Genomic DNA, 11,281 nt, shown 5'->3' with positions numbered 1-11,281 from the left:
TAAATGTTCCAGTGGCGACCATGACAGCTCAAACAACAAGTGATTACATTCCAGCCATCAGGAACCTAAACCTACAACACACAAAACAACATCTAAACTGTTCATCATTTAATGAATCTGTTTGCACTAGCATACATTCAAATACATGCATATACATTGTTAGTGTTTGCTAACTGTGTTTCCCTGGGAGCATCTCCCTCTTCCTGCAGGGTTTTATCAGCAGCACATCTACTGTCTCTACCACTAGCTAATACCTTAGTCTGGGCTCCTTGATAATAAAGCACAGTGAGCAATCACCCAGAGGCCCTCCGAGTCCTGAGTGGACAGCATGGCAAGAGTGTCTCCCTCAGTCTCCTTCAACGGTTGTTCTGGAATATGTTTCATGGGCTGTTCTAAAACATGCTTCCATGGTGATGGGCTACTTGGTCCTGTCGATCGATGAGTGTGAACAGGGCTGAGAGGAGACGTCTTGTTTGGGAAAGACATTGATGGTGACGAGACGTTCCCTGTTCTTTCTCCCTCCTGTGACATCAGAGATGGTACATGCCTTCCCTGGGTGGAGGTTCTATCCTGTAGACCCTGCCGAGCCCCGAATCCCACCTCCCTCTGCATGCTCTCCGGGAAAGCAGTGCCTGAATCACTGGCCTGCCACACTCCAACAGGAAGTTCCTGGTTTTGTCAGAACACACTACAATTCAGAATCTGGATAATTTAGATATTGATGATACTGTGGGCTGCTACAGGCACTTAAAGGGCCCTCCTGACTGCAGGTTCCCAGACAGCCTTCTCTTTTTGTCTGGTTCCATCATCTCCTCAGATTGATGGTCCATGTTTAGATGGGGCATATGGGTCTCCTTCTAATATGCTCTTCTCCTGAAGCTCTGCCTGTCCCATTGACAGCCTGCTCGGTTAACATGTCTGGGGGAAGTTGAGGCACATCTGGTGGAAGTGGAAGGTGTGGGGAGCCATACTTGGTTCTGTAGGCGGTATCCCCCTTCCCAGAGTACAAAGAAACTTGCCGTGACCCTGTGCAACACCCTGTCGTTCTCTGCAAACATTAAAGCAGTGACTCGCTCCTGCAGGTTCATGCTCTACATCGGTAGTGTACGACCCTACCTCACACAGGAAGCGGCGCAGGTCCTAATCCAGGGACTTGTCATCTCTCGTCTGGACTACTGCAACTCTCTGTTGGCTGGGCTCCCCACTTTTGCAATCAAACCCATGCAACTTGTCCATAACGCTGCTACCTACCTGGCGTTCAACCTTCCCAAATTCTCCGATGTCACCCGGCCCCTCTGCATACTACACTGGCTTCCGGTCGAAGCTCACATCCATTACAAGACCATGGTACTTGCCTACTGATCAGCCAGGGGAACTGCCCCTCCCTACCTTCAGGCTCTGCTCAAACCCTTGGCCCTCCCACCCAATGGTGAAACGAGCTTTCCCCTGAAGCCCATCTTTTGGAAAACATCTAAAGCCCTCCCTCTTCAAAGAGTATGTTAAATAATTCCGCAGCACCTGGATAGGAGCTTCTGCTAAATGTCAAATATAAAAATGAGATGCAGGTGCCTTTTGGTCCACTGTTAGAGAAAGTGACATGGGGAGCATTTTAAAACATTATAGGCATTTTACACTAACAGTACATTAATTACTATAATAACAATTGATGACAATCAATTTGCTGAAGTATAGCCTATTGACGAAGCAACACTTCCTCTGCATCTGAGATTACCTTTGTGCTGTGGGGTAAAACATGAGGATATGGAGCTCTGTTTGGTGACAGGCATCTGCATTTTGGTCTGTGTAAAATTAGGCGCCACTGCTAAGCTTTATACTCCAGACCGGACCAGAGGATTCAGTGTTTTTGAGATGGGTCGCAATGACCTTCTCGAATGTGAAATGAAGGGTTTTTAAAATAACAATTGGGAAAATGGATTCAGTCATTGTCTCCACAAGCTCAGAGCAAGGAAAACAGATAGTCTTTTACAATCATAGACATTGCATCTGTCCCATTATGGTGTCAGAGAGCACAGCCAACGTCATTGAGGCCATCTCCATGTTGAAGTAGTCAATTGTCTTCTTAATTTATTTTGGTACTGTCCATATGTAGATCGTTTTTGGTCACAAGTCCAGGAATGGCTGAAGAATTGCAACATTTACCTAGAACTAACGCTGCAGATAGCAATACTGGGTGATTTGAAAAGTCATAGTTACTCATAATAATAATTATTTTTTGAAAAAAATCATCTTTAATTTACAATATGTAGAAGCTATGAGAATAGAAAGGTTCAGTACCTTTGTGAAGCATCACAGCACAGTTGAAAGATATATGGCAAATAGAAATCCAAAATGGATGATGTTAAGAGATAGATGGAAGGGGTTGAATGGAGCTGAAGGGTGGGACTAATAACAACAAGATAACACATGTAAAACATACGGGGTCTGTAAAATGTATATAGGTTCAGAAATGTTGTGAAATAGCACAGTTAAAAATAGAAATCAAACTGCATGGACATCAGAAATAGAGGAAGTTTATACGTATAAACTGAAGGTAGAAGCCTAAGTGTTATTGTTTATTAGTTTACTCCAATTGGGGGAAGGGTGGTAAGGTTTGCGGGGAATAATAAAGGTATATTTAAAAAAAAGTGTTTATATGTATGTATATATGTATGTGTATATGTATGTGTGTATATATATACATATATATGTGTGTGTGTATATATATATGTATTTATATTTACATATATATATATATATATATATATATATATATATATATATGTGTGTGTGTGTGTGTGTGTGTGTGTGTATATATATATATATATATGTGTGTATATATATGTATATATACACACATACATATGTATATATACATATATATATATATATATATATGTATGTATATTTACCCAAAACATATATGGGGGATTGGAAATGATGCAGACAATTACATTGATGGAAGCAACAATCTATCTTCAATATTAAAGCTGATCCACCCCTTAAAAAAAAAAAGTATTCTTCTACTATCAGTTGGTAAACAAACTGAAAGGGTTAATACTGCCACCTGGAAGTGTGTTGTTTGAACAGGTATAAAGTCAAGGTTGGAATGTTTGCTTACACGTGTAATTCATTGGCTGATCCTTCCTGGTGATCTGGACGGAATTATGTGATTCTTCCTTAACTCATTGGAAGTCCCACCCAGTTGACTACTTCAAAATTATGAAAGTCCTCAATGGAGCTGCCCATGCTAAAACAGGCTTTTGGGCACTAGAGTCCTCTATCTTTTTAATTACGATAAAGAATCATAGTAATGGAGTATATTGTTTTCATGACAACATTCAATATGAGCACTTTGACTGGGTCATGGCAAGAAGGGATCCAGCTTTTGTCAAATTAAGGTCAGATTTGTAGCAGGTTTGGAGAAATAACATAACAGGTTATGATAATTATGTTAATTAAGGTTAGGCAAATGATTAGGGTGACCTAAAGTGCCCAAAAAATATGGACGCTAATTTGACAAAAGCTGGACTCAGAACCAATGGGACAGAAGTTTTCCAAGGTACAGTACCTTTTTTTTGCCTTTCCTTTGATGTCTAGTGTCCAGTCAAACCCCACACTCCTGTGTTGAAGTCTGAGATTATGCTTTGGAAGTTTACGTGGTAAGAAAGGACAGGCTTGCATACACGAATGAATAATACGTTTGGAAGCCAACCTTCTTCGATTTGCATTGAAATCCCCGTTTGCTTTGGATGACAAAATAAAGACTAATGAAACAGGAACTTCACCCACGACATTTGTCAAAATATACACTAACTAAAGCTGGCATATCAGAGCGACTGTAGAGGTACAAGGGGAGAGTTTTTTTTTTCCCACATTTTTTTCTAATTCGTTTTTTTTAACCTGGCAAAGCAATACTTTTTTTGTCTCGCGCGCCAGATAGTTCTTATAAAAATCCACTCACTCACTTTATGACAATATCAGTAGAAAATGTCATTTAAAAAAGCTACATTTCGTCAAGTGGGGACAAGTGTCTAAATTGTCTTGTTTGCTTTTTAATACTTATTTCAAATGATATGACTTTAATTAAGTGAGGCACAGAAGGGCACCTTATGTTTTGACGACTGTGGGTCCTTTGGTTCCGCGAGGGGTGTGTTTACACCATAGACCGTGAGCGGTTTACACTGATGTCACTTCAGTTTGCCAAGAGGGTGAGTGGAATATTCCTAGCAAATGTTGATTTATTATTCAGATATTGGTCGGATAACATGTGTATACGATTTGAATCGCCGTACCAGCGATACCTTAAATTGTCCTCACTTATCCATCCAATATAATGTGTCCTTAAGTGTTTGTTTAGGCTAAATAAATCACAAAGGAAACGCTAACTAGCTAACGTTAGCTATTTAGCTAGCTTATTTTTCATAAAAGATCTCATCACTTTTGAAAGTTGTTGTTGATATCTATTTATCTTGTCATGGCCCTTGCCAATATCTGTAATGAGATGAATTCACCACTAATTTAGCAACATGTAGTTAGCTAGCTAAGCTACATTACGTGTTTACAATCCAAGAGTTCTTCTTCCTGCTTTTCTTCTCTCTTGCTATAGTGACAGCAGCTAGCTAGCTAACATGACAGATCTGTAACGTTACAGCCACAGTTTAGTCAATTAATTTACTTTGATATGTATTTTAATTGGCAGTTGTTCACTTACTGATGTCACCCTCCAACTCTTAGCTATTGGTTTGTCTGACCTTCCTAGCTGTCAACACTGTTTATACTGTAACTGAAGGATTTTAAATAGATTTGTGTTAACATGTATTACTTTTAATAGATCAAGTTGTGAGAGCAGCATTCACCATGTTTCACGGAATACCTGTCACGGGAGGTATGGGAGGAGGTAAGTTGGTCCTTTGTAGCTCAGTTGGTAGAGCATGGCTCTTGCAATGGCAGAGAATTGGGTTCGATTCCTGGGACCACCCATACATAAAATATATGCACGCATGACTTAGTCACTTTTATCCAAAGCGACTGTCTGTGAAATGGCATATGTTATTATATATTGAAGGCCTAGTGCAGTCAGAAACACAACTTTCCTGTATTTTATATATCCACACTGAGGTTGGAGTAATACTGTGAAAATTATGATAATACCCTTTTAGGGTAAGAGCTGTTTGAAAATACCTGATATTTCTGCCTATTTTGGTGGGATTGAGTTTTGGCCAGTAAATTAGTTAATAGACTAATAAGAAATAGTTCCCAAACTCTGCCAATAACAACACATTTTCTGTTTTTGCCTCTGCACTCAGACCACACCCAGACAGTCCAAGCACAATTATTGCTTGAGAAATTGCTCTTTGTTAAGAAGCTATTTTTTGTTTGTTTGCATTTTAATTGAAAGCAATCACGATAAGGTATTGTTGTTACCCATAAATTATTTGATATTGAGATAAAAACTGCTGCATTGGAACTTTCAAGTTTGCCTTGAAACAGTCACAGATGGGGTGGCAGGTAGCCTAGTGGTTAGAGCGTTGGGCCAGTCACCGAAAGGTTGCTAGATTGAAGGTAAAAATCTGTCGTTCTGCCCTTGAACAAGGCAGTCACTGTTCCTAGGCCGTCATTGTAAATAAAAATTTGTTCTGCAGTTAAATAAAGGTTAAAATAAAATATGCACTTTATAGACATGATCATCAGAAATGTGCTTGTCTTATAAAGCATCTGTAACTGTTATACTTTTATATTTCCCTTCATTATAGCTCCTGCCAATAAACCTGAATTGTATGAGGTAAGTGGTGTGGAGTTTTGTAGGGTTTGCATAGATATTTATTTTGGCTGTGAGTTTCCTGTTGTTACCTGCTTTTTGTACCTGCATTTTATCAGAAAGAAAAAATAACAGTTTTCTGTTTTTTTAGGAGGTAAAATTGTACAAGAATGCAAGAGAACGAGAGAAGTAAGTGAACATTGACTGTAAATTAATAATATAAGCTATTCACAATCCATGTAGGTTAAATGTTAACATTGAGCATTGTGCTTGTATTAATCAAGGTTTGACAACATGGCAGAGCTGTTTGCTGTGGTGAAGACACTTCAGGCCCTGGAGAAAGCTTACATCAAAGACTGTGTGACCCCTAATGAGTGAGTTTACACTTCACTGGTTGTCTACGCATGTGTCATGGACTGTAAATAAAGGTGTGTGTGTGTGTGTGTGTGTGTGTGTGTGTGTTAAAAAATTGTCTGTATATGTATGAGGTTGTTTCAACATTAGAGTTTGAAAATCTGTTATGAGATTGATTACTGTGTGTTTCTGTCAGGTACACGGCTGCTTGCTCCAGGCTGCTGGTGCAATACAAGGCTGCTTTCAAACAGGTCCAGGGATCTGACGTGGGTTCTATCGATGACTTCTGCAGGAAGTACAGAGTGAGTTTATATCAGTCACACTGCTTTGAGTAGAGTGCCGGTCTTGCAAATATAAGATGTAATCCACTCAATGTAACGCATAGTGGCTGATCCCAGATGTATAAGTGCTTTAGGCAACTCTGCGGGATGCTGAACAATAGTACAATATCTGAATATGAGTAAATTGGGTTATGCCATATGTTGTTCTCCTCTCCCTTCTCTTTTATGTTAGCTTGACTGCCCGCTAGCTATGGAGAGAATCAAGGAGGATCGACCAATCACCATCAAGGATGACAAGGGCAACCTGAATCGCTGCATTGCAGATATCGTATCGGTAGGTCTCTTCGCCATGTCCATGACATTAAACACTGACTGAGTGATTTCAATCCCTGTGTTCACTTTGGGCTTTTGGCCAACATTGAAGCCTTTTACAGCCCCATATAGATTGAATAATAAAGTGCATTCTGTTTCAGCATTAAGTCATTTTCTTAATTTGAATCATTCTCTGGCTCGTCCCAGAACACTGTGTTGGTGCGCCCTTAAGGGATATGTTCCGCATTGCGTCAAACAACATTGATGAATACGCTGATTCGGTGAGCGAGTTTATTAGCAAGTGCATCGGCGATGTCGTACCCACAGCAACTGTCGTACCCAAACAAGAAACCGTGGATTGATGGCAGCATTCGCGCGAAACTGAAAGTGCGAACCACTGCTTTTAACCAGGGCAAGGTGACCGGAAACATGACCGAATACAAACAGTGTAGCTATTCCCTCCGCAAGGCAATCAAACAAGCTAAGCGACAGTATAGAGACAAAGTAGAGTCGCAATTCAACTGCTCAGACACGAGGTATGTGGCAGGGTCTACAGTCAATCACGGATTACAAAAAGAAAACCAGCCCCGTCGCGGACCAGGATGTCTTGCTCCCAGACAGACTAAACAACTTCTTTGCTCGCTTTGAGGACAATACAGTGCCACTGACATGACCCGCTACCAAAACCTGCGGACTCTCCTTCACTGCAGCTGACGTGAGTAAAACAGTTAAACGTGTTAACCCTCGCAGGGCTGCAGGCCCAGACGGCATCCCCAGCTGCGTCCTCAGAGCATGCACAGACTAACTGGCTGGTGTGTTTACGGACATATTCAATCAATCCTTATCCCAGTCTGCTGTTCCCACATGCTTCAAGAGGGCCACCATTGTTCCTGTTCCCAAGAAATCTAAGGTAACTGAGCTAAACGACTACCGTCAGTCATCATGAAGTGCTTTGAGAGACTAGTCAAGGACCATATCACCTCCACCCTACCTGACACCCTAGACCCACTCCAATTTGCTTACCACCCCAATAGGTCCACAGACGACGCAACCACACTGCACACTGCCCTAACCCATCTGGACAAGAGGAATACCTATGTGAGAATGCTGTTCATCGACTACAGCTCAGCATTTAACACCATAGTACCCTCCAAACTCGTCATCAAGCTCGAGACCCTGGGCCTCAACCCAGCCCTGTGCAACTGGGTACGGGACTTCCTGACGGGCTGCCCCCAGGTGGTGAGGGTAGGTAACAACATCTCCACCCCTCTGATCCTCGACACTGGGGCCCCACAAGGTTGTGTTCTGAGCCCTCTCCTGTACTCCCTGTTCACCCACTACTGCGTGACCATGCACGACTCCAACTCAATCATCAAGTTTGCAGACGACACTACAGTGGTAGGCTTGATTACCAACAACAACGAGACGGCCTACAGGGAGGAGGTGAGGGCCCTCGGAGTGTGGAGGCTGAAGAAATTTGGCTTGTCACCAAAAGCACTCACAAACTTTTACAGATGCACAATCGAGAGCATCCTGTCGGGCTGTATCACCGCCTGGTACGGCAACTGCTCCGCCCACAACCGTAAAGCTCTCCAGAGGGTAGTGAGGTCTGCACAACGCATCACAGAGGGCAAACTACCTGCCCTCCAGGACACCTACACCACCTGATTTCACAGGAAGGCCATAAAGATCATCAAGGACAACAACCACCCGAGCCACTGCCTGTTCACCCCGCTATCATCCAGAAGGCGAGGTCAGTACAGGTGCATCAAAGCAGGGACCGAGAAACTGAAAAACAGCTTCTATCTCAAGGCCATCAGACTGTTAAACAGCCACCACTAACATTGAGTGGCTGCTGCCAACATACTGACTCAACTCCAGCCACTTTAATATTGGAAAAATTGATGTGAAAAATGTATCACTAGCCACTTTAAACAATGCCACTTTTATATGTTTACATACCCTGCATTACTCATCTCATATGTATATACTGTACTCGATACCATCTACTGCATCTTGCCTATGCCGTTCTGTACCATCACTCATTCATATATCTTTATGTACATATTATTCATCCCTTTACACTTGTGTGTGTATAAGGTAGTTGTTGTGAAATTGTTAGGTTAGATTACTCGTTGGTTATTACTGCATTGTCGGAACTAGAAGCACAAGCATTTCGCTACACTCGCATTAACATCTGCTAAACCATGTGTATGTGACAAATCAAATAAAATGTTATTTAAGTGCCACAGCAAATTGCATCCCACATCAATCCTGCCAATATCTGACAGGGCCGCTGAACAGAGAGGAACTACTTGATATACTGGTATCATAGGACATATAACGCTCACTCGTTGATAGGCTTGGACTGATTGGACCACACATTTTAAAGAGTATGCTTGTGCTGCAGTAAATTTCAGGTTGCTGACAGATGGTGAAATAGTCAGTCAAACATTTTTGCCCTCCGTCTCTGTTTCTCCTCTCTTATCCCCAGCTCTTTATCACTGTGATGGACAAGCTACGTCTGGAGATCCGGGCCATGGATGAGGTAAATAGATCGGACTGAGACAAATGACAATGAACATTAACATATCACCTATAATTAGGTCTGGGAAAACCTTGGGGTCCCTATTTATAGGCTACATAGCCCAATTTGAATATTTTACCATTTATTGGCAAAAGATCTGATCTGATTGGTCAAAAGTTCAGAATTAGGCTGCCTGTGGAAACGCAGCCATATAACTTGTCAGGTAATGTGGTTAGGGACTACACCAGGCCCTATGTTTGACTGACTGACTGATTAATTGGTTTGAATTGTTCAGATCCAACCAGACCTGAGAGAGCTGATGGAGACCATGAACAGAATGAGCAACATGCCCCCAGACAATGAGGCCAAGGACAAAGTCAACCTCTGGTAAAGATGTACCTCATTTAAACACATTGAGGGGCTGGTTTCCCCTACACAGGTTAAGCCTAGTCTTAGACTAAGTAGCACATTCAATGGAGAATCCTCATTGACCATGCTCTTTAAACTAGGCTTAATCTGTGTTCGGGAAACCGGCTCTTGTTGTCTAAGAATGACGAAGTAGGCTTAACACTAACACAGAGTGACGCGGCGGTCTAAGGCACTGCATCTCAGTGCTAGAGGTGTCACTACAGACCCTGGTTCGATTCTAGGCTGCATCACAACCGGCCGTGATTGGGAGTCTCATATGGCGGTGCACAATTGGCCCGTCCAGATTAGGGTTTGGCCGGGGTAGGCCGTCATTGTAAATAAGAATTTGTTCTTAACTGACTTGCCTAGTTAAATAGTATAGTAATTCAGAAGCTAAAGAGTTGCTTGTTCTCCTCTGTAGGTTGACCACTCTCAGCAGCATGTCAGCCTCTGATGAGCTGGACGACTCCCAGGTTCGCCAGATGCTGTTTGACCTGGAGTCAGCCTACAATGCCTTCAACCGCTTCTTACACTCCTCCTAATCTACCCACATCATCCAGGACTGTTGTCACCTTTCTTATATCATTGTACAACCCCTTCCTCCTCTCCTCTACACATCTCCAAAGTCATCACCCCTGTTTGTGCTTTGTATTATTCCATTGAATAGTATATTTTTTTCCTCCCATCTTTGGTACAGTATCTATCTGTCTGTCTTCTCCTTTGAACGCTAACCTAGACTCTTGGCAGCATCCAGTGCAGTGGCCTTGCCTAGTGGGGTGGTCTTCCTGTTCAGTTGGATGCCTTGTTGAGTTGTAGTTCTCCAGCCTGAGTGACGGTGTACTGTGTTAAGGCTGCTTGTATCAGCCTGCATTCTTGAATCTACGTAGAACCATGTTTACTACTGGGTTTGAAACATCAACACAAGGCCCAGTGAGTCTGATCCCTTTATAAGTCACTTTAGCTGAAGACGAGATGTAAAACATGTCAAAAATAAAGTGACCGGAGGTGGTTTGACGTTTGGTTGGCTTGATAAGGGATGGAGAATCTCTTGACAAGTGATGGAAATAACATTTAGAAAAGAACAAACTGCAATTTTTGGGTGAAATCCAGTATATTGCTGTTCCCCATCTGCACTCCGAGACAGTTGTACTTGTGTAGAGGTTATTACTTTAACTCCAGTTGTAACAGATGGTTAGGTTAACTTGGTTCACATATGAGTTGTATGTAATGCACCCTTATTGATGATTATGTTGAAACACTCTGGTGAAGGAAATGTGGCTGTTGTCAATGGCTTTGTTTTTCTCTTTTGATTTGAGTAAAATATTATAGTAGTACTACTACTTCAGTTAATGTGCATAATTAAGCTTTTCTTTAGATGTGAGGGTTTGGCCACATCAGGTGGGCAATGGAGACAGGTGGATTCATAGAATTCTCTCTTCATTTTGGGATGCTGACTAAATGTGTTTCACCCCTCAATTATAATTAGGGAGAGCATATTTATTAAGATTTATCATTGTAAATAATGCAACTTTGAATTTAAAAAAAGCATGTAACTTTTTTTTTTTTTGAAAAAAAAAAAAAAATCTACCTCCAACTTTGGTGTCCGCCTTTAATCATGTTTTAATATTTATGTGTGAATTC

General features: G+C 41.7%; 1 protein-coding gene and 1 long non-coding RNA gene across 4 annotated transcripts; one reads left to right on the top strand and one right to left on the bottom strand.

The window, feature by feature from the left end:
• Positions 1–95: 95 nt before the first annotated feature.
• Positions 96–1,887, bottom strand: LOC149970218 (uncharacterized). Its single transcript, XR_016493518.1, has 2 exons — positions 1,733–1,887; positions 96–1,580 (listed from the first exon to the last, which is right to left on the bottom strand). It is a non-coding gene; the product is annotated as an uncharacterized LOC149970218 (long non-coding RNA).
• Positions 1,888–3,109: 1,222 nt separating this feature from the next.
• vps28 (VPS28 subunit of ESCRT-I) lies at positions 3,110–11,234 on the top strand. 3 transcript variants are annotated; one of them, XM_021559937.3, is made up of 10 exons: positions 3,110–3,398; positions 4,832–4,897; positions 5,754–5,782; positions 5,910–5,947; positions 6,043–6,132; positions 6,309–6,414; positions 6,626–6,727; positions 9,200–9,253; positions 9,528–9,619; positions 10,062–11,234. In XM_021559937.3, the coding sequence occupies exons 2-10, from the start codon at positions 4,858–4,860 to the stop codon at positions 10,180–10,182; spliced, it is 672 nt and encodes a 223-aa protein (XP_021415612.2). In that variant the 5' UTR covers positions 3,110–3,398; positions 4,832–4,857; the 3' UTR covers positions 10,183–11,234. The 3 variants fall into 3 exon arrangements, with proteins under 3 accessions (XP_021415612.2, XP_021415610.3, XP_021415611.2); XM_021559935.3 differs by having other exon boundaries at positions 3,147–3,559; XM_021559936.3 differs by lacking the exon at positions 3,110–3,398 and adding an exon at positions 3,697–4,208.
• Positions 11,235–11,281: the final 47 nt, after the last annotated feature.

This window comes from Oncorhynchus mykiss, chromosome 30 (assembly GCF_057628025.1).
Source record: "Oncorhynchus mykiss isolate SJ-2025 chromosome 30, ASM5762802v1, whole genome shotgun sequence".
Taxonomy (NCBI): Eukaryota; Metazoa; Chordata; class Actinopteri; order Salmoniformes; family Salmonidae; genus Oncorhynchus; species Oncorhynchus mykiss.
This window is presented reverse-complemented; position numbering and strand designations above follow the sequence as displayed.

Bases quoted from the DNA above. Each gene is read 5' to 3' on its own strand.
- vps28 (XM_021559935.3), top strand. From the start codon at position 3,502: ATGGACGCTAATTTGACAAAAGCTGGACTCAGAACCAATGGGACAGAA. The intron at 6,415-6,625 runs GTGAGTTTATAT...CTTTTATGTTAG, and splicing joins ACTTCTGCAGGAAGTACAGA to CTTGACTGCCCGCTAGCTAT. The intron at 9,254-9,527 runs GTAAATAGATCG...TGAATTGTTCAG, and splicing joins AGATCCGGGCCATGGATGAG to ATCCAACCAGACCTGAGAGA.